Source organism: Emys orbicularis, chromosome 4, assembly GCF_028017835.1.
Source record: "Emys orbicularis isolate rEmyOrb1 chromosome 4, rEmyOrb1.hap1, whole genome shotgun sequence".
NCBI classification, from domain to species: domain Eukaryota; kingdom Metazoa; phylum Chordata; order Testudines; family Emydidae; genus Emys; species Emys orbicularis.
Window position 1 is genome coordinate 41,295,127 of NC_088686.1, and position 23,501 is coordinate 41,318,627.

Genomic DNA, 23,501 nt, shown 5'->3' on the forward strand with positions numbered 1-23,501 from the left:
CACACCACCCACTCCCTTCAAGAGAGACCCCCAGCAAAGTATTTCCTCCCAGCCACCCCAATCCCTCTTTCCCTGCCTCTCCTCTAAGCTCTGCTATCCTCAAGTATTGCGGAATTATCCTAAGCAAGGAACAATCTCCCTTGCCTGGAAGCTGTTGGCTGAGGATAAGCCCAAAGCCCTGGGGCTCTCCTTCCAGTCCCTTTATTTGCAGATTTCTTTGGAACAGGTGAATTCATGACTCTCAGGAAAGACATACAAAACACATGTGGTTGGATTGCCAATGTCCACCTGTAGCTCACCTGTGTCACCTGGGGTGCAGGAGTTAAACCCACTTTACCGATGAAGAAATTGCCTGTGTCAGACATTTGAGGTGGCAGGGGGAAAAGGTTGACAGTATTTAGCATGTCTCTTGTTGTCTCTAAGACTACGTCTCCATTACTAGATGGCCCCATCATACGAAAGTCTCAGGCTGCAGGCTTGGCCTCCACTACCCAACTAAGTGCTGGTAATGGAATAAAGCTAAGGGGAACCAGATCACACAGTTATCAGTAAAACAGGTTGGTTTAACGGAACCTTGAGGTTGTTTTTAAATTTCCTCTAGAGTCGTGTGGAAGCCAAGTAGGTTATCTGTACACATGTTTACAACTGAGGAACCCAAGGCACCTGTGATGGAATCTCTTAGTTGTTAATGCGGAGGTGCAGCCAGTGGAGACTTCATGGCCCAGGATCTAGTGCTCCATTCTGATCCAAACAGGCAAAAACAGATCCAAAAATGCACACAATGGGAGCTGTCCTGCCTCCTGCTACTGACTTCCAGGACATTTTTGAGATTGATTGGATTGATTTAGGAGGCTGATTTGCTTGGAGGAAATTGTGTGGAATTGCAACACAATGTCATTATGTCCCAATTCCATTTTATTTGTCCTAAGGCCTGGTCTACACTGGTGTGGGGGGGAATCGATCTAAGATACGCAACTTCAGCTACGAGAATAGTGTAGCTGAAGTCGACGTATCTTAGATCGACTTAGAATCACTTACTTTGCGTGCTCGCGGCGCGGGATCGACGGCCGCCGCTCCCCCGTCGGCTTTGCTTACGCCTCTCGCCGAGCTGGAGTTCAGCAGTCGACAGAAGAGCGATTGGGGATCGATTTATCGCATCTACACTAAACGCGATAAATCGATCGCCGATAGATCGATCGCTACCCGCCGATCTGGCGGGTAGTGTAGACGTACCCTTAGAGAATGAATGATAATAATACTTTGCACTTAGTGCCTTCTCTCCAAGGATCTCAAACTACTTTGAAACCTTCATCAAAGAAGTGTCATATCAACCTGTGTGACAGAGCAGTATTATTAGCTCCATTTTACAGATGAGGAAACTGAGGCAGAGACAGGGAATGAGACTTGCCCAAGGTCACGCAGTGACTCAGTGGCAGAGGTGCAGATAAAACCCAGAAATTCTCACTCCCAGTCTCCTGTTCTGCCCACTAGACCACACTTCCCCCCATGTTCTGAAAGTGCTGGTGAAAGATAGCTACAATCCTGTCCCTGCTACACATTTCCCAAAAGACAAAACCAGAGATCTGTGTTAACTATAATAGAAAGCAGATAAATAAAAAAATTTACATTGACATTAGCTCAAGGGAAATTCTGAGTTCACGGTCTGTCTCTCTCTCTGAAGAGATTAACTACTGCGTTAGTCGCTTGATCTAAGAAAACAAAGGACTTGATACTGTCATAGCTTAGCTACAAAACATGTATTGACCAATCAAAAGTATTGGGCAAAGCCTTCCACATATATGGGAAATTCTGATCTAATTCCCAGGAACATGGTCAAAAAGTATGTTAAAAATGGCATAATTTAAGATGTGGATTATATTATTGGATTTTCCTAAATCTCATTTTAAAAAAATAACTTTATTTGCTTTTTGGCAAATGTATTTCCCCCCAATGTAAATATTTTCAGTCAAAAATGAGGAGGCAATGGAGTTCCTTATAAAATCTAAGTGCCCAGAGTAACTCTTTTGTGTCCCTTTTCACTAGCAGGGCTGTAAATATGGGCATGGTTCAGAACCAGCAAAGGCTCTTCCACCTGCCTTCTCTATACTAAAAAACTATATTATACCATTATTCTATGCACATATATACTCTGGAGGTGATGGGGAGCAGATGATATATTGCATGTAAAAATATACACTACGTCCTTTATATCACCTTCCATCAGAAGATCTTAAATCACTTCATACACATCAGTGAATTAAGACTCACAACCCACCTATGTGATGGGTAAGTACTATTATTGCTGTCTTTTACAGATGGGGACATTGAAGGAAAGAGAAAGTAAGTGACATGCCCAGGAAATCAGTGGCAAAAGCAGGAATAGAACTCAGATCCCCTAAGTCTTACCCCAATGCTTTTACCACAAGGCACTCCTTCTTTGTTTTATTATAGCACAAGACCATGGTATGATGAAGGTGTATAGCGGCCATAACCAATTCTGGCCCCTGCACCTTGAATGTGATAATACCTCTCTATCCCTCATGGCAGATATTAATTCATTTTAAATCATTCCATTGTTGAATTGTTTTTATTCTGCAGTCCAGACAGATTCTAGGAGTCCTCAATTCCCAGTGAAGTCAATAGAAATTAAGAGCACTCAGCACCTTGCATGACTGGGCCTCTAATCACCTCTGCTTTGGTTTGTTTGTTTGTTTTTTTTAAGAGTTTGGTCTCCTTGATTGTTTGAAAAAGAATGAAACATCCCAGCTATAACATCCCAGCTACTAGGCAATCAAGCAGTATCCTCTCAGAATTCAGGACCAAACAATAATGTTGTGAACAGACAAAACAGGATGTATAGAGTATAATGTAAAATGCCAGGTGCTGCCTCACCTATTTTCTTTTAGTGGTGAGAACATGCTGCTGCTCTAACCCATGCCAAAAAGACCTAGTGTTATTTGTATTCATCTCTGTACTCAGAAAATAAAAGATATCAGCTAGAAAGGTATTTTTTAAAAAGAGAGAGTCCCATTTATAATCCCAACTGCCAACCCTCCCTATCACCACTTCCTCAAGATCTAAACCAGCTCTGGCAAGCAGCATGGATGCATTTTCCTCTGGGTGCTCTTTGACGTTGAAAACTGATTTCCCAGAAAAATAAAAAGTACCATTAGCTAAAATGGCCTATAAACCAGAAAAAAATATTCAGAGAGCATCCATTCTGAAAACATCTACAAATAAATAAAATGGAACCAATAAATAAAGTGATATATTCAGACCGTTCCAGACTGACAGCCCTCAGACAGTTGCTGTATCTCCCTCTACTGGACCGATGGGAATATTTTAATGAAACAGGATCGTTAAGGCCCATCCACTGCATAAGAAATTAAATTTATATCTGTGTGTGAAGTAGTAGAACTAGACAAATTTTGACTTCAGTGATAACCCTGCTGTCGCATGTAATTTAGAACAGAATTTGGCCTGATTGAATATAATCCTCCAGTTTACACACAGACATGTTGAATATGTAAAAGCACGGCATCTTGGATACTGTAGAAACATGGCAATTGCCATAATGTATTAGACAACTCTCTCTAGTCTGTTTCCAACAGTGGATATTTCAAAAGAAGGTGTAAAATCCCCATAATCGGCAAGTATGGGTGAAGATTCTTCCTGATGTCAGGCTCTTGCTGGTTTATGACCTGAAGCAAGAGGATTGTTATCCCATATACACTGTTATCCTCGCTAGTGTAAATGTTCCAGAAAGGCTGCTTTCTCGGCCAGTAAAGTTATGTAAACTGGAATAATACCATGAGGATTTGTGTAAACATTCACATTAACAAGCAAATGGACAGATCACACTGTTTACGTAAACTGATTTAAAATCTCAGTTTGCAAGCTGTTTCCACAGTGTTTACCAATCAATAAGACACTAAACAGTTTATATCCATAATGTAAACCTCATTTGTCATGTAGTGGATGGGCCTAAGTGACTTGATCTGTTCACCAGCTTTCAGAGCAATGTTATTTAATTTTATCTTATCTATTTATACACATATTTATATTTCATGAATGAGCTTTCAATATTTTAAGGCTAGCTGACTAGCGAAGACATCACCTGATAGAGCTGTCCGCTTAGAAAAGTGACAGGTAGAGTTGTAAAGTTACAGTGACAAGAATCAGATAAAGCCATTCCAAAGCGGCTTGTTTGTGGTTTTTGTCTTTGTTTTCTTTTTTGGTCCTTCCATTTTTCCAGTCCTCACAGCCAACAGAAGAGTCTCATCAGCAGAGACACAAGCAATAAAATAGATCACAGAACAGAAAAAAATAAAAAAGAACAGAGAAACAAGGAGATTCGGAAAGACTCCAGCCAATTAACTCCCAAGCTACAAAGTTAAAATAAACACACACACACACACACACACAGATGCACACACAAAAAGAAAAGAAAAAAGTAAAGGAAGAAACAAGGACTTTAAGAATTAGAATTATGACATTATGGCAATGGTTAAATCAATTAACAAAACATAAAGAAGACGAAGGGTGGGGGACTAAAGAGTCAGCTGCGGAAAAAAACACTCTGTTCCCACAGTATTTAAATGCAACAAGAATATTACTGATAAGATTGAAATGTAATTAAGGACATAATAAAAGAAAGAAAGAAAAAAAAAGAGAAAAGGAAAAGGAAAAGGGAGATGAAAGTAAAGTCAAATCACAAGTTTTATTATTAAATCAAACTGGGGAAAAAGTAGACAAAAATTAATAAGTGGAAATGGAGATATCACAACAGGGCTACACTCCATTGACTACTGGTATTTCATTGTCTATTGGATAACTGAGAGACATCTGGGAGGGTAAAAACACTTTGATGTACTTCACCGAGCATCCCTATTTCTCTATCACCTGCCCCCACGTCTGCCCAGATAACACTAGAGAGAAGCCTTCCTGGCATTCTCACTCCTTCACCATTACCTGCCGCAGGTTGCGTGTCACTTTAACGTCATGCCAAGCGTTGTCATTGAATTTGCCATTGACAGGCTCCACAATGGCCTCGAAGGCCCCGGACCCCAGGTTAATGACCAAGGAGACCGCACCGTCTTTCAGAGCCAGGTTGACGTAATCAGCTGACTTGCCCGTGTGGAGGATGAGCCCGTTACGTTGCCATGTCTTGAAGGAGAGGGTGATCTCGTCGCTGCTGCTCTGGATGGGGTTCTGGGACAGGTCGTAGCAAAGGTACTCTGAGCCACGGAAGGTGGCCACATTTTCATCTCTCGCTGAAAAAGAAGAAACAGAGAAAGAGCTGGTTAGTATTTTCCTTGCTAAGAACAGAATTAAAATCATTATTAAACTACTCAAAAATCTCATGGCTTTCTTAGTGTTCTTCTGTTGTTCCTGTGGACTGTGTTGTCTCTGTTGTAGTGTGGCTACCAACAGACTCAATAGTAGGATCCTCAATCCCTGTTAAAATCAATATATTAGCTCCACTTCCATTGCAGACAGCACTGATTCCATGGAAGACATTCGAAGGTAGCACAATAATGGCCAGAAGAAGGTAAGTGTTAAGACTTACAATTGTGCTACAAATGAATTTACATTTTTATCAGAAGCATGAGGGAATGACCTCCAATGTAACCATCACACCACCACCTGCCCAAAAAGATTCCAAAAGGAATGAACAATGTGCCACTGACGAATACCATACTGGTAATGCCATGTCATACACCTGCCTGAACTACTGTTGGGAGTATATCTGAGATGGTATCGAATCTAATTCTGGTTGATTTGTCCCTTTGTTCCAGGGACATACTGAAGGGGGGAAATGAGTCACTGCCTCATGTTCTCTCCTTTGACAGTGAGGGAAATCCAGGTCAGAACACTGACACCCATCTGAAATGGACAGGGTAGCGGTAAACTCTTCTAGGTACTTCTAATTGTAGTACTTAGCACAGACCTTTGCCTGCTGGATGACACTACTTAGAGAATCCTTAATAGGCAGATGTGTCTCTTTGCAGAGCAAAAATAAAGCATGGGGGATTGTTGGCAGCACACAACAAAGTCTCTCTTTCCTTGCAAAAAAACAAAATCTCCTGTGTGTACAGTACACTAGGGCATGACCAGCAAACTCATTTCCTCTGTTGACTGGAGGCAACATTTGAACGGCAGAGAGGAAACTAGGGTTCCCGCATTTCTAATTGCTGGTAACCAGACCCCCAAGGCCCTGCCCCCTGCTCTGTCTCTTCCCCCAAAGCCCCACCCCTGCCCTGCCTCTTCCTCCCAAGGCCCTGCCCCTGCTCCACCTCTTTCCCAAAGGCCCCATCCACATCACTCACTCTTCTCCCCTCCTCCCCCCATCACTCACTGGATCGTTTCCACCTTCTTCTCCCACCCCAGCTGGGCTCCCTCTGCTCCGGGACTTGGACGGGAGCTGCTGCATACGGACAAGGAGCCTGCCTGCATGTAGGAGGCAGCCCCAGCTGGAGCAGGTTAGTGACCCAGAGTGTCCCCTCACCCCACGGTGATTGGACTTTTGGTGTCCAGTCAGTACATCTGACCGGACACTGCCAGGTCCCCTTTTCAACCGGACTTTCCAGTTGAAAACCAGGCACCCGGCAACTGTAAATGGCACCTGGACACAGAAGCCAAAAACTGGACTGTCTGGGTAAAACCTGGATGGATAGCAACCCTAGAGGACATGCCAACATATAAATCCAACATGCAACTTGGATGCCTTTTTCACACCACCAATTCCCTGTCTCCTGCAGTCTCTCAGAAATGTCTTTTTCTTCTTCTTTTAATCATCTAGCAGAGTTGAATATGGAGGAAGTTTTGTGCTTTTTTAAAAAAAATATAAAAGCTGAAGTGAGCTTGTATTAGGTGGTTTCACATGGATAATTAACTGCTTTTGACAAACTGTTCTTTAGCCATTAGGGTTTTTTCATTGACTAATAACTAAGAATCAATTTTATTGAAAGATTTCTTGCTGGTTTTCATCCATCAGTAAAGCAGCCAAATCCAGTGATGTTCCTGTGCAGCACATAACATGCTCAGATGTGACTGGAGAATCAGCCATACAACTTGACTCAAGTGTAGGGGGCAATACAAAATGTGCGTTGTGAAGCTTGCAAAATGGCTGAGAGTGAGTAGCACATTGTAAACAGGGTATTCAGGAGACTGATCCACATTCCATGGCTCCTCATGTTATCAGTACAGGGGCATCTTGTTGAATCCCACCCACAAATGGAAGGCTGAATGTGAAATTACTGGCTGGTACAATCAAACTGCAGTCACTCCCATTTCTCTTGCATTAGGTAGGAGCCCATCCTATTGCCACACTGACACGTTAGTAGCACTTCTCTGCTTCATTTTGTCTCACTTAGTCCAAGCAAAGATTCACCAGAACCGCTTAATAAGAGACTGAGGGAAAGGGAAGTTACTTAATGTATTGTAATTGGAGTTCTTCTAGATGTGTGGTTCTTATCTGTATTCCACTTTGGGGTGCGCACACACTCCATGCACATGAGACTGGAGAATTCCTACGAGCAGTGTCTGTGGGTCCATGGCTGCACCCCTGCTCTCCTCATGCTTCACACCAGAAGTATAAGGATGGGGCGGACTGACTGTCTCTCCCCTTCTTTCTCTACCACAAATCCTGTCATGGTCCAAAGCAGAGGGGAAGGAGGGCAAGTAGTGAAATACAGATAGGGACCACACATCTTGAAGAATTCCAGTTACAATAAGGTAACTAATTTCCCTTTCTTCAAGTGCTGGTCTCTATTTGTATTCCACTGTGGGTGTCTGATGAGCAGTATTTAGAGAGGCGGATAGTGCAAGGTGGTATAGCTGCTTGCAGAACTGCTGTCCCAAGGGATGCATCAGTGGCGGAGTCCTGGACCAAGGTGTAAAGCCTCACCAATGTGTGGATGGAGCTCCACATAGCTGCCCCGCAAATGTCAAGCAGTGGTACCTCTGGAAGCGATGTTACTCGGGATGCTTGTGCCCTTGTGGAGTGAGCCTTTACCCCATGTGGGGGAGAAAGCTGTGTGAACTGATAATAGAGTAGAATACTGCTAGAGAGCCGCTTAGGGTATGACTCCACTGCAATATAAGACCCACAGCACAGCCACAGCTGGCCCAGGTCAGCTGACTCAGGCTGACAGGGCTTGGGCTGTGGGGCTAACAATTTTAGTTTGGCCTTTTGGGCTCAGGCTGGAGCTGGGCACTGAGATCCAGGGTTTCAGAGCCTGGGCTCCAGCCCAAACCTCAACATCTACACTACAATCAGCAGCCTGATCCCCACGAGCCCAAGTCATCTGACCCAGGCTCTGAGACTTGGTGCCCCGGGTCTTTTACTGCAGTATAGATGTGCCCTTAGAGATACAGCTTGTCTTCATACTCATTCTGCTACGACAACACATAATCTAGGTGACTTCCTGATCTGTTTCATTCTCTGATGGGAGAATGCCAATGCTCGTCACACACTGAGGGAATGAAGTCTTCGCTCCTCACCTGAGGCCCAAAGCTTCGGGAAAAACACAGCTAAGTGAATGGACTGGTTCATGTGAAATTCCAAAACTATCTTAGGAATTAATTTCGAGTGTAATCATAGTGAGACTTTATCCTTATTGTGTACATTGGATCATTCACTAAGGCCCTAAGTTCACATACCCTTCAGGCCGAGGTGACAGCAGTGAGGAAGGTGACTTTCATTGACAGGTGAGACATGGAACACATAGCTAGCAGTTCAAAGCTTGCCTTATCTTAACGGTAAGAAGACAGTCCAACATATTTCCACCGTATCTGGAGAGAGATGTTTTTGCTGGGCCCAGACAGAGAAATGTTTCCACTTGGCTAGGTGACATTTTCTGGTGGAGACTTTTCTGTTATTTTTAAGACTGATTTGCACAGCCTCAGAGCAGGAACATTCTAGGCTTGACACCCATCCAAATACCAAGCCATGAGATGAAGAACATTGGGGTTGGGATGCCTGACCCTGCCATTTTTCTGGATCAAGAGATCCAGAAAGGTCCAAATGCTAATAGATGGATGGGATAACACTGGTAGGAGGCTTGGAAACCAGAACTGTTGGGCCATCTGGGGACAATGAAGATGACTTGTGCCCTGTCTAGTTGACTCTTCCGTAGAACAGGGGTAACTACCAGGATGGGAGGGAACAGAGAGTGCCCCTCCCTGCTTTATTCTATAAAAATGGCAATTATGTTGTTTGACATTATCAGGACATGCTGGGATTGTATGAATGGTAGGAATGCTTTGCAAGCTTCTCCTACTGCTCTCAGTTACAGAAGATTGATTTGTATTCTCTCTTTGCGAGGAGTCCAAGTGTTTTGTGCTATGTAATCATCCATGTGGGCTCTCCAACCTATCAGGGAGAGATGTCTGTAATTATTGTCTTGTGGGGTGTGAAAGAGAACTCCCATGCACACACAACAAGGATCTCTCCACCATGCCAGAGAGGTCTTTACCTCAGAGGGAATTGTCACTATGGTATTCATGCTGTGCTTGCTCAGTGCATATACTGTTCGGAGCCAAGCTTGCAGGTAAAGGAGATGGAGTCTTGTGAATGGCATCACGTAAGTACATGGCGTCATATGCCCCAGAAGAGTAAGGAATAGCCAAACTCACTAATGAGGGTTGTGTGTAATTACATCTATCAGAGTGTCCATGGTGTGAAATCTGTCGGTCGGGAGGTAGGCCCTCACCCTGATTTAATCCGGTGTCGTTCCTATAAATTTATGGACTGTGTTGCAGTCAGGGAAGGCTTCTCCACATTTATACAGATTCCAGGGATGCTAAAAGGTGAAGCAACGATGAAGCTGACGTTAAGGCTTCGAGGCAAAACCTGCCAGTCAGAAGCCAGTAGTCCAAGAACAGAAAGATGGTGGAGCTGGCTTGTCTGAGCTAAGAACATTTCTCTGAAGACTCTGGGAGCTATAACTAACCCAAAATGGGAGCACCCTGTATTAATAGTGTTGGGAGTCCACCACAAATCTGAGGAATCATTTGTGAGGGGGTGAATATCCACATGAACGTGGAAGTCTTTCATATTGAGAGCTGTGAACCATGTGCCTTTTTCTAGGAATGGTATTACTGATGCTTATGTAACCATACAAAATTGCAACATGTGAATAAAAATACTGACACAGGCTGAGAATGTATCTCCAGTCTCCTTTCTTCTCAGGGCAAGGAAATATTTTGAACAGGAGCCTTTTCCACGATGTTGGGGGGTACCTGGTGTATTGCTCCCCATTGGAGAAGAGACTATACCTCCTGAAGGAGGATTCTCTCATAAGAGGGGAAGGGGTTTTTGAAGAAGGTGGACAGAGAAACTTGACGGCATAGCTGGAATGGATGATATCCAACACCCACTTGTCTGTTGTTATCGCCTCTCTGTGTGCCCAAGGCTGGTTCCAGGAGATTCTCGATCCCCTGTCTGGGCTGAATTCCCTGGGTGGAAGTGAATCTGGTTCCACAGGAATATCTGACTCTTCCAAAGATGAAAAGGTTGGATCCAGGTCCATCAGCAGTGCTGACAGTTCCCTTGAGAGGAAATTGTAGCTAATAGACAAAGGATGGACTTTTTTCCAGAGTCCTATATTCCCACAGGCATTTATCTCTTTCCCTGGTGAGGATCAGTCTCGATAACAAGGAAAATTGTGGGTCCGGGAGGACGAAGATATCGTCCGAACTGGTATAAGTCACCAGCACCTTTGAAGGTTGTATCTTTTCACCTGTACCATTGAAGTAGGTGTAGACAGTGGTTCTTTATGGGGCCAAGATGGTACTGACAGTGAATGTGATTTTCTATGGTACTGAAGGTTCCCAGTCCTTCAGGTCCTGATGCTTCATTTTAGGTGGCACCACAATCAGTGTCGAGATCAATGCAGATGCTGTTACTGAAGGAGTTTTGCTCGATGAGTCTTTTGAACTTGCTCATGTGGCTTTGGATGGCCTAAACCTTTATGGCTTGGGCATGAAGTCTCCCTCCTCTTAGAAAGTCTAGGAGAGGATCTGTTTTTGTGTTTGTGAGCGTGACTTTTACTCTCATGAGGTCGCCCAACCAAAGGGTCCTTCTCTCTGCCCCTCTCCACTCCAGGGTCAGGCATAGCACTAGGAGATGAACTCCTTGCTGACTCTGATCAATGTACAGGGAGCTCTCCCCAGCTGGTTGTGACTGGGGCCTCATTGCACGCTCCATAAGGAGCTTCCAAAGCCAAAGTTCTCACGCCTGCCATGTTCTGTGGGAAAAAGAATGGCAGATACTACACTGAGTGGAGATATGAGTTTCTCTGAGGCAGTGTTGCTTGTTGTCGCTGACCCAAATGGAGCAGGGACAGAAGACAGTTTTTGAAGCCCGGTATTCTGCGTATAATCTAAGTCCCGCACCAGAAGGCCAGGAGGGTTCACCGGGATGGGGATTCTCTCACTAACTATCTGTAGCTATCATAACACTAACAACCAAAAACTAAGAATAATATACAACTTTGAATATTTACAGGAAAAAGAGAAAGGAAAAGCTCCAAACACTAGGGGATTCCATCTCAGGTCATGTGGCGGTAAGAAGGAACTGGAGAGACGTTGGTCAGCGCTCCACCTCCTACCCACTTATACCCTCAGTGCCGAGCATGAGGAGAGTAGGGGCACAGATGCAGTCCGACGGACACTACTCACAAGAATTTTCCAGTCTCAGACACATGGACTGCATGTATACCTCAGAGTGGAACACAGATATGGACCAGCACTCGAAGGAGAAAAAATTATTTCCTGTGACAACTACCCTTGAGAAATAATCATGTGGTGATGTTTGTGTCCTCAGGTCATGAAGCAGCAGCATCATGTTATGAATGGACCCACAGTGTCATCAAGTGATAGCACTGCAGTGTGAGGTCTGAAATACAACCTAGACCCTTTAATAGCCTTGCAAGAGGGGCTCACAGGATGGACCCATACAAATCTGAGCTCTCTCTGGGAGTGCCAAGGAAAGTAGCAACTAATGTCTATTTGTGCTTGTGAGAGCATTTGTGTGTGTACATAAGCATGTCTGAGAGTAGGTCACACACCTACATTTACACAGAACCAAGGAATATCCATGTTTATGTTAATAGACAGCCACCCCAGCCATAGAGGACTGACATTGATTGCACTGCTGAAGTAGTCAGAGCCAAGAGCTTAACATTCTCTACTATGGTAATTTCTCTGCCTAGTCACTTCTGATCTGAAGGAAGGAAATGTGTTACAATCAAGTCAGACACACGCTCTATATACCTGCAGGTAATTCTGATCAAATAGCTAGCATCTGAGGTCAGGAGTCAAATGCAATCGTTATGACTAAGTCATTTCCCCACAGCCAGAGATTTGTGAAGCGTTGAATACACATTTAATGGCCTTTTTCTGGGAAGGTGGGGTGATTGTTAGCTCAACATAAGGCATATTAATAGGTCTCACTTCCAGTCTCCTGGTCACTTAGACAGAATGCTGCTGGCCATCAGTGCAAGGGATAAGGAGAAGGGTATATTAAAAATCTGAACAGTAATTTAAGGCATCAACTGCAGATCCATCAAAATGGGGCAGAGAAAATCGAGGAAGATGTTTCATTTACACTCCCTATTTGTACAGATGGTTTTGATATATGAAGCCTTCAATCCATACTCTATGCACAGAATCAGAGGGGTAGCCGTGTTAGTCTGGATCTGTAAAAAGCAACAGAGGGTCCTGTGGCACCTTTAAGACTAACAGATGTATTGGAGCATAAGCTTTCGTGGGTGAATGCCCACTTCGTCAGACGCATGTCTATGCACAGAGTCATTCATCTGGTATTTTCTGCTCTGAAACTAGTTCAAACAGGCATGGGCATGTGAGTTTTATTTTTGTTTTTTATTTGTTTTTAGTTCGTGTGTGGATCTTGGATCCTGATTCCAAATTGAGTGTAGAATTTGGGTATGAATCATCCCAAACTAAGATCCCATTAGGGATCCCATCCTAAAATTTACAGGATGGTCAAGATTCATACCAGTCTGCCCTGTGCCTCACAAACAGAGCTCAAAAGGCAATTTATTCTCTGCACCATTTTGAAGGGGAAGCACATTCTAACCATAGTGTCATGATTTACAGTGGGAAGGGCCCTAAATTCATTCCAGGCATCACAGTATTACCCTACTGCATGGGCACATAGTCATGTGACATTAGTAGGAACTGGGAATGGTAAGTCTTTATTTGTAGCAGTGTACTCTATGCTGTACAACACAAAGGAAGGCACAGATCTTGCCCCATGGACTTTCCATAAAGAATTCAGACAAAAATGCACCAGGAGACTCCGAAATTGATGCTAATTTACAACCTGTTATTTATGACAATTATTTTTATAATTTAACTGGCCCCAGTGGGACTCAGTGAAATGCTTTTGTAATGTCTTACTCTGCTCTGAGCACCTGTCAGTCTAGGACCCAACATTAATGGTGAGACTCATCCACCAGTCAGTGTCTATTCTGTGCTAAACTTGGTTTTGCATGCATGCTGCAGCTCTGATCTCACCAAGAAAAGCCTCTTTGCTAACCAATAAATGCAGAGGAGCCATTATGTTCCACCCAAAGAATTCCTATTGCTTAATGTTAGTCATTCCTTGCCCTTCTTTGTCAGCTGCTGTACACACTACCCTGCAAAGCTAGATGTCACTGGCTGTTAAAAGCCCACTCGTCCCTATCTGTTTTATGAAGATAACAACAATGAAAGTAAAGTCCTTTGAGACCGCTGGATAAAAAGTGCTAAGTAATTATTAATAATTCCCACTGGGCATTAGCCATTAATGCATCTTCAGTGGAAAGCAGGGAATTTCCAAGCAATCTTTACAGTGGCCAGCTAATAGCTTTACTAGTCCCTGGCATTAGCTGGTTGGAATTTCACACAGCTCCAGGAAGCTGTCCAGAGTAGAGTGTGTGTTGGGTATCTCTGTTCTGGTGGATTTTCCATTGTTTGCAAAGCATGGAGGATTGTGCTGTTATCTGTGTGAGATTTTGCATTGTTTCCCATTTGTGAAGAAACATTAAACTCCAAGCCTTTTAGATGGGGAGAGATGCTTTTGGCTGTTGGCTGGAGAGAGGCAATGCTAAAAAAGTCTGAAAAAAGTGTGTGTGGGGGGGGTGTTTCATCACCCCCACATCTGGCCATCCCCCCACCTAGCAATCAGTTCTGCCCCACCCCACAAAACAATCCTGTTGTCCCACTCCCCACATCAATTCTACCCCCATATTTGCTCTGCCCCAGTCCCCACCATTAGTTCTGCCTCTCCAGCCTCTTATCTATTCTTCCCGTGTTCCCTTTGCCCTGTCAATGTCACCAGCCTGGATATCTCATTGGTTGCCTCTTGGCATAAAAGTCTCTGTGCCTTCTACCATGCTGCCCCTTACACTTGGAAGGGTGGGATACCAAGCAGTATTCACAGGAAGTGTGGACACTTGCTGCTGATCTTCCTAGGAGCTGATGTTTAGATACCATGGTGATGGGAGTGGTATAAAAACCTTAAAAGACCCTTCCCCATGACAGCCATGGCACAAGGGTCAATTCCCATCACAATCCTGGATAATTGTTTTTTAGATTTCTTTGGCTTTGCATTTCTCACAGCTTATTCTTTTACTCTCCTCATCTGCATCATTCTAAAATGTGATGATTTAAGTTATCAGATTTAACTCCAGAGAGAAACCCCTCAAGAGAGGGGAGCATTCAGCAAAATGCAAAGCAAAATGGCACAAAGCATCCAGGGTGGGTAGATTTTTATTCCCATTGTGTAGCAGGACCAGGGGAGATAAGATATGGCTGCATTGTGAACATGGGATTCTCCAGCAGCCTCCCCATTGTGCAGGTATCTCTCTACCTAATGGTTGCTACGCAACCCATCAGCCCACCTGGCGCATGGCATACAGTGCACAATTGTAAGATGCTCCTATGTTGCTGAAAATGTGTGTGTGTGTCTATGTCTGAGGCAGAGTGTGATATGAATGTGTGTGTAAGTGTGTGAATTGCACTCTTCATTTCACAGCTGCCTATCTTCAATACTGCACACTCCCTGGTAGAAATCAAAGGATGTATTGGGACGTTGCTAGTAACAACTCCAATACCACAGGCATGGATAAAACTTCCTACAACCCCGCTACAATCTAATCAGATAAAACAACATATCAAAGCAGACAACTCAGCACTAAGATAAAGTTAAAGCTCCACCTATTGATGGAGGTGCTGCCTACATAAATCATTACAACCCATTGCTTGATTGCGCAAATTCAAATTATGCCGTTTATATCCATGAAGTTACTCAGTTTCACCAAAGAGATGTTACATTAGCAATCATGATTTATCACGACTCTGGCAATTTTGGAATGGTTTTTTACCTGCCTTGTGAAAACATGATGAAAGCTGCCAACTCACAAAGTTCCCCTTGTTCAAAATGGCTACCATCTCTTATTACAGTCAATGGGCTGACTTCATCAAGATGGCCACCATTTCCCTACAGTCTATCTGCACATGGAAGTGAGGCAGTCATTAATAAAGATGGTTGCCACCTCCCACTGTCTTCAATGAGGTTGAAGCCATTCCCACAGACAAAATGGCTGCCACACTGTGGTTCAAGGGCTAAAGAGGACATGGGGGACTAGGAGGAGCAGCAAAAACACGATGAAAGATTGATGGGAAGAGTGAGGGCACTGGGGGAGCAGGAGTCTAGGGGTTACAGGAGAATGGGGTGTGAGGAGAAGAGAGACTGAGGGGGGTGTTAAACACCCTCAGAGGAGTTTGCTCTTCTAGTTCACAGTTAGGATCGCTATCTGGATCCCAAGCCCCACACCACCACCATTCTCCTAGTTCAGCCTATTATAAAGATAGGGAATCTGGACAGGGCCGGCTCTGGCTTTTTTGCCGCCCCAGGCAAAAAAGCCTCCGGGGGGAGGGCGGCGAGCCCGGCGGGGGGCTCCGCTCTCCCCCGGCGGCCGGGGGGAGGGCGCCTGGGGGGAGGGCGGCCGGAGCCCTGGGAGGAGGGCGGCGAGCCCCGCGGGGGGCTCCGCTCTCCCCCGGCGGCCAGAGCGCAGGGGGCAGGGCGGCGAGAAGCGCGGGGGGAGGGCGGCGAGCCCGGCCGTGTCCCCACTCTCCCCGGCGGCCGGAGCGCCGCGCCGCCCCCCTCCAGGTGCCGCCCCAAGCACAAGCTTGGTGGGCTGGTGCCTGGAGCGGCCCTGAATCTGGAGCAGGAGTCCGATTCCAAATATCCCCCAACACAAATTGTTTGGACCTGGGTTTTTGATTTAGATGTAAGATCTCTAGTATTCATCTAATAAAATGGTGTCTGCTAACCCTGGTAAAAAAAAAAAAGTACTGGGCTGAAATTAAGAAAAGGAAAATGTAGACTGAATATCTGGGAGCTCTGTGAGCTGAAGCAGTGTCTTCCCAGTGGAAGAGGTGGGACCACCATTGTTTTGGATACTTACAACTAAAGTAGACAAAGCCCTGGAGAACTGCCTGGGTGGGGGGGAGGGCTGCACTGACAGCACAGGCAGATGGAGGTGAAGATTTTCTTTGAGAATCACAGAGATGAGGGAAAGGATATTCCTACACTGAGCAGATCGAAGAAGTGCTAGGAGGAAAGCCTGTTCCTATTGGGCCCCCTATGCTTGAAAAAGCACAAGAAAAGGAGTGGGAAAGATAGAGACAGTCAGACAGATAGCATGGAAACTAGACACTCATGCACTTGTGATGGCATCAGTCTAACGTAAGAACATAAGAGCGGCCATACTGGGTCAGACCAAAGGTCCATTCCTAGCCCAGTATCCTGTCTTCTGATAGTGGCCAATGCCAGGTGCCCCAGAGGGAATGAACAGAACAGGTAATCATCAGTGATCCATCCCCTGTCCTCCATTCCCACGTCCTGGCAAACAGTCTACCAGAAGGGGTCACTCTTGCTGTTGAGCAGAGAGCTTGTTGGTGTCCTGGCAATACCAGTTAAAGTAGAAAATAAATTACATTAAGAGACTAATCACAATAATGACTCAACAATTATCCACAAAATGATCCTTTTACAAAGTATATTGTTGCATTTTAGGGTTCTAATAATGTTTCTTAAAATGCTAACCAGTTACATAGGGGACAGCAGGTGCTGTTGCGTGTGTCAGAGTGTACGTCAAGCGTGTGTGTGTGTACATGGCTATGCCATTGTGCAATAACACATCACTTACATTGGGCTTTTCATCTTCAAATGCTTTACAAGTCTTAATCATCAAAAGCCACTAGTAGGTCATTTTGTTATGGGTAGAATGTGTGCAAGGAGGCAGGTGTACGTAGGGTATATGTCTCTGTTTGTGACCACGTGTGTATCAATGTGCAGAGAGTACTAATGGAGGGTAAAGAGGGTGGGTTGATGTGTGTATCTTTATGCCAGCATGTAGGGGGCATTTGTGTGTTTGCCACTGTGTAGGGTGTAAATATGTAAGTGTAAAGGAGTGGCTCTGGTTTGTAAGAAGTGTATATAGGGAATATAGTTATATAGTATGTGTCTGTAGGGAGGCAGATATAGAGGTCTGTGTGTAGGGCGGGCACGTGTACAGGAGGTTTGCCAATTTGTGTAATATGAGGGAGTACATGGAGGTATGTGCAGGGGCGTGTGTAAATAGTGAAGAGCATGCAAAGGGAACATGTGAAAGTCTGTGGGTGTGAGAAAGACATGGGTTTATAGGGAGTTGTATTTTGAGAAGCACATGCAGTGTGTGTACATAGTATAAGTCTGTATTGGGGTAACCATATGTGTATAGGTATAGGGGGTACACATACATGGAGAGTTGTGCACAAGCATGCATTACATACGTATTTGTGTATAGAGGGAGTACATGTGTATGCAGTATGTGCAAGTGAAGGGGTGCATATGTGTATGCAGTGAGAGCACGTGAAGGGGTGCATATGCATGCAGTGAGAGCATGTTTTTCTATGGGGGTGGGCTGGGGGGGGTACATGCCTGTTTCTATGGTGTGTGTGTGGTACAGCATGTGTCTGTGTTTCTATGGTGTATGTCTTCAGGAGCATGGATGTCAGCATGTTCTTGCACACGCTCCCTCCATGTCCTGGGCTTTTTCTCCCCCTGCTTGTCATTTTTTTCCTGCAGCAGAGCAGACTCCACATCTATAGGGAGGGAGCTTAATGATTCAAATCCAATCTCCCAAGCGTCTTATCAGCCACTGACAGGCCTGCTTCTGACAGCTGACCTTTCCCACCGCACGCCACCAAAAAACCCAGACACCACAAACAATTAACGCAATGCCCAAAAGGGAGGAAGGAGGGCTCCAGGCTATCACAGGAGAGCACAGCGGAATGGAGGGAGAGAGGGCACAGTACACAGGGGAATGACACACAGTGGCCATGGGGGTTCAATTTCACCCAGATCTTTTTTCTCTGTTACACTCTTGTGGCTCGATCGTAGTGAAGCTATGTGTAAAATAAGGGTCATGGAGAAAGGGAGAAAGGGGAAGAGCCCCATGATGTGGAAAAGAACATTAACCCCATGCACGCAAACCTTACACACAACCACCCAGCCTCTGTGCTGCAGAAGGCAGCTCTAAGGAACAAAGAGCCTTGCAAGAAAATGAAAGAGAATATAGAGCTGCAGAGGCTGAGATAACATCCCACATGTTTTCCTAAGTCATCTCCACTGTTGTGGAATCAGGTCCTAGCAGTTATTGGAAACAAGCATTTATTAAAGGACTAAGCACCATTTCCCTCCATTAATATCCTTTATAGTAGTAACAGCTATCAAACAACCACTTCCAAGGCATAAAGACAAATTGACCCATCGCTGACTGAGCAAGAGGATAAATTCCCTTGGGAGAGATGAGCCTCTGAAGGATGAAGAAGTGGAGAGTATGTTGTCCACCGGGAGTCAGTTGCCAGACTGGGAGTCAGGATACCTGGATTTTGTTCCTACCTCTACTGTCAGCTTGCTGTGAGACCTTGAACAGATCAGTTAGCCCCACACTTTCAGAAGTGTCCACGCACTGCCTAACCTGGGATACTCTGGGCTTGATTTTCTTCAGTTTTGAGCACCTTCACTGAAGTTGGTTTGAAGTCAATTGTAGCTGAATGCACTCAACATCTTTGGAAATCAGGCCCAATGTGTCTCAACTGAAAACTTGAGGCACCCAGACTTAATGGACAGGTTTGAAAAATGGGAGCATTAACCTCTTTGGGCCCATCTGTACATGGGGATAATGTTACCCACCATTATAAAGTGCTTTAGTATCTACAGATGAAAAACACTGAGCATTGTTATTATTATATTCAGGAAATGCAAAAGGCAGAGAAGAGGAAATGAGAACCAATCACTACTGTAGGATGTGGAAATATTATACTTGGTCTGGAAATGCTGGAACAACCCTAGGTCAGCTCTACTATCCCTTAAATGTAAGATACAACACCCTGCCTTTTAGAATTCCACTCTCCCAAGATAAGTAATTTCATTACATTTTTGTGATGGATGAATAAAATATGATTAGTTCTTTTAATTATCATGATCCTCATATAAAGGCAGGTGAGTTTTGTATAATACTATTATTAATGATAATTATTTGTATCATGGTAACATCCAGCTGAGAGCAGTTGAGTCCCATTGTGCTAGGCTGTGTATATACATGCAGTGGGAGACAGTTCCTGCCTTGCAGAAAATTGTGAAAAGTGCTTAAGTCTCATTGAAGTTCATTGTGGTTTAGGCACCTGAGTCATTTAGGTGCTTTTGCAAATTTTATCCATAATCTAGACAAGACCGAAAAAGAGTAGAGGAAAGAAAATATTATCATCATCCCCTTCTTACAAATGAGGAACTAATGGGACAGATTGAATGACTTCCCCAAGGTCACACAGTGGAGCAAATGTTCCTGATGATGATGTAAGGATGTTCTGACTCAATGATACCCTAGGATTTTTCTGTAAAGGTGAATTTCAGGTGGACTCTGGGAGTGAGCTTGAAAAGGGAAGAACACTCACTTCTCAGGGGTTGCAATGGGAGCTCCAGTTGCTCAGCAGCTCCCGCTAGGCACTCCAGAGGAAAAAGGAGGTGCTGGATCTTATAAAACAGAAGGGCTGGGAGCTGCTCCTGGGTGTGATCAATACTGCCAAATCATCTTTGGTGCTTACTGGCCAAATGCATAATACTTGAGAACAAGACATTATCTGAAGGGTGTATCTTGTAGGACAAACGTTTTGAAAATTATGGAGGGGGGGTGTTGTTGAGGGGTGGTAATAAAACATACAATTGAAAAGCTACCCTTCCCCTACTAACTCCATGGTTTTCATGCCCTGTCCCAACACACGTGCCATCGGCAGCAGCTCCAATGCAGCCCCTGGCCCCAAACACGCACCACATGAATTCAAAGAGGCATAAAGAATACACCTGGAAGGGGGAGGAGGTGAGGAGTCATTGATAACATTCCCAGCATCTTTGCTGTACCCAATACAGAAAATTTCAGAAAACTGCTATGAAAGTAAATGTAGCCCTGGTGAAAGGTGCCAGAATGGCACTGTTGGTTTCCGGAGTTCTGTATTTATCCAAAGAATGGGTACAGCATGAGCACATGCAATTCCAGCTCCCCCTCAGATTTCCCTCCACTTCACCCATGGCTTAACCCTGACGCAGAAGGACCCTGCTCTGGAGTGAGAGGGGCATTCAGACTCTGTGCCACTTTCAATCCTTGGCCTCTTTGCCAAGGCTGTTGATACCAAGAGGACCAATGCATATTTACTAGTGTGAACACTTGCCCCACCAGGAATAGAACAGAGACAATGTGGAGAAAATACAGCTTGGCAGATGAACGCTGGTAAATATCAATTTGATCTAAAAAAAGAAAAGTAAGGGAACAAACTCCATAGGCAACTAGCACTTTACAGTCCTATGCTGCATGCTATGGCTGGATGGTACAAACACAGGAGGAGTGAGCAAAGAACTCAGATCCTCCTACTCATAAAGCCCAAGTTCTCACTACTTGAACTAGAAGAGAATTTCCAGTGCCTGCTAACAGAACATGACTTATGAAACAACAGATCATATTCAGTTCAGTAGAGAACAGTGGTAACATACAAGACCATTCATTATGATAAGGATATAAAACCTATTTCAATAAATCAATAATAATGCAAAGTGCATCTTCCAGTACATATATAAAATATCCAACTGTGCTGCCATTGGAGGTGTTAATGAAACATAGCATTTTATTTTACACAGGTGAGGTCCATCCTTAATTCACCTGGATGTCTAAAAGCTACAAGAATGATATCCACTGCCACTGGGCAATGTCCTAGAGCTGCTCTAATATTCATTGCCAACAATTTATTCCATACGTTTAGCCCTTTTTTCACCACTTGTGAATCATGCATTGACTGGATCACAACTTTCTCTTCATTATTCAAAACCATTTAACAAACCATTTTTACTGGCATCTTGGAGCTCTGGATTGTTCGCAAACTGTTCAGAGTGACACCTTATAGACTAACAGACATATAGGAGCATGAGCTTTCGTGGGTGAATACCCACTTCTTCGGATTCACCCACGAAAGCTCATGCTCCTATACGTCTGTTAGTCTATAAGGTGCCACAGGACTCCTTGCTGCTTTTACAGATCCAGACTAACACGGCTACCCCTTTGATACTTGTTTAGAGTGAGTGTTTGGTCAATTATCTGCTGTCTAGAATTCATTGGTCATTCTCTGTGACTAGTCACCTCTGGTCACAGGGTATAATTTTTGTTCCTTGAATGGCAGAAGTAAGCTTTATAAACTATTTCCACTTCTCAAAACAAACATGGTTTTGTCACAAAATTAATTTCATTTCTTTACTAAATGACAGGCCTGGAATACTCTTCCTGTGAACATCCCCATAAAGGCCTCGCTACACACAAACTTGCACCAGTTTAATTACATTGGTGTTTTTAAAACTGTTTTGTTAAACCAGTGCAAAACCACTGTGTGGACACTGCAAATGCATTTAAAATTACTTGTTTCAATGCAGTTTCATTCTGTAAGCCAGGTGTAAATCTAATTAAGAATATCCACACAGGGGTTTTACACTGTTTTAAATTAACTGTTTTTAAAACAGATTTTAGTTAAATCAATGCAACTTTTGTGTGCTATTTTCCCCCCTATTTTTTTAATCTGCTCTTGTCTTGTCATGATCAGACACGAAACTTGGCTATTCTTTTTTGAGGATCTTTTGGTATATATGTACTGATCATGTTTATTTATTATTTAAAAAAAAATCAATGTAAAAGCAATGTTTATTTTATACTGTAAATTTCTGTGAATAGCTTTCAGTTTGTCTCTTTTTACACAGCTCCTAAATAGTACAGTTAATCGGGGGTGATTGATGACAGGAATCCTGCTGGCCCATCCAAAGTAAGGTGCTTTATAGTATGAACAAAATTATTTTCATATCTTGATATGGTTTATCATTGTAAAGGATGAATCCAGCTATTTATATTAGTTCAATTGACACCTTGCAGGATGGAGAGAATATTATTAAAACCAGACATGGTTATTGCTTCTGTATGTCAACGTGAAAACAAATAGAGTCACTGGTTCTCTAGCATTACAACCAGGATTCTGATCTCACTTGCGCTGGTGTAAATCAGGAGCAATTCTATGGTGGTCAATGAAGGTACACCAGTATGATGAGTGAGAAGATCAGGCTGGCATCTCGCATATTCACGCTGTGTTCACTAAGCCTGTTGTTAGAAGGTTATAGCAGATGTAATTCTTACTCTTATAGGTAAAGCCTGGATGTTGTGTGGACGATTTTTCTAATCCCCCTGCAGGAGATTTTACATGGTCTTTGTGTCATAAGTACAACTGAAAAACCATTTCCTCTGTGAGGTCCAGAAAGGAGATGCCACTATTTTTCTAGAGAGGAATTTGCCCTGGTGGATCTTGGATCCTGTTTTCTTGTAACGATGCTTATTCTAATCCAAACCCAAGTATCTTAAAAACATTTTAGATACCAGACACACCTCTTATGCTAAAGGACTGACCCTAAAGCACTTTAGGAATTATATGCCTACAGCACCACTAAAATGCAGACTGGCAGCAAAACGTGCGCTGCTCAGTCAAGGACGGAGACAAAATTTTGTCTGAAGGCCCGTAGAGTAAACTCCAACTCCTAGAAAGTTTTAGGAATCTTTAATGTCCACAAAGAGGGCAAAGGATGTCACCTTTTTAAAAGTGTGATTCTTCTCTGAAAAGTGACTGTGCCACAATAACCTTCTAGGGCTCCAGGTAAATTGTCGCTCAGTAGCTACCAGGTGAAATGTGCTCAATTTTCAAGTAAAAGAATGACATTTTCTAACTGCCAGTCCTGCCAACTCATCCTGGCATCAGAGACACAAGCTGGATTTCTTTTTGGCTTGTGCACCATCACTAATAATAAAGATTCTGCAGATCAAATTGTACCCTCACCTACACCTTACTAACCCCATAGTATCCAG

At 43.9% G+C, this 23,501-nt stretch overlaps 1 protein-coding gene across 15 annotated transcripts in view; it reads right to left on the minus strand.

Annotated features, from left to right (window-relative positions):
• NRXN3 (neurexin 3) overlaps positions 1-23,501 on the minus strand; it is a 1,366,589-nt gene that overhangs the window by 1,028,351 nt on the left and 314,737 nt on the right. For 12 of the 15 annotated variants that reach the window (XM_065404055.1, XM_065404054.1, XM_065404062.1 and 9 more), the window contains one exon: positions 4,972-5,269. In XM_065404055.1, coding sequence (XP_065260127.1) covers positions 4,972-5,269 — 298 coding nt within the window. Of the gene's footprint in view, positions 1-4,971; positions 5,274-23,501 lie in introns of all 15 variants that reach the window. The other 3 variants (XM_065404047.1, XM_065404046.1, XM_065404048.1) reach the window with 1 other exon arrangement.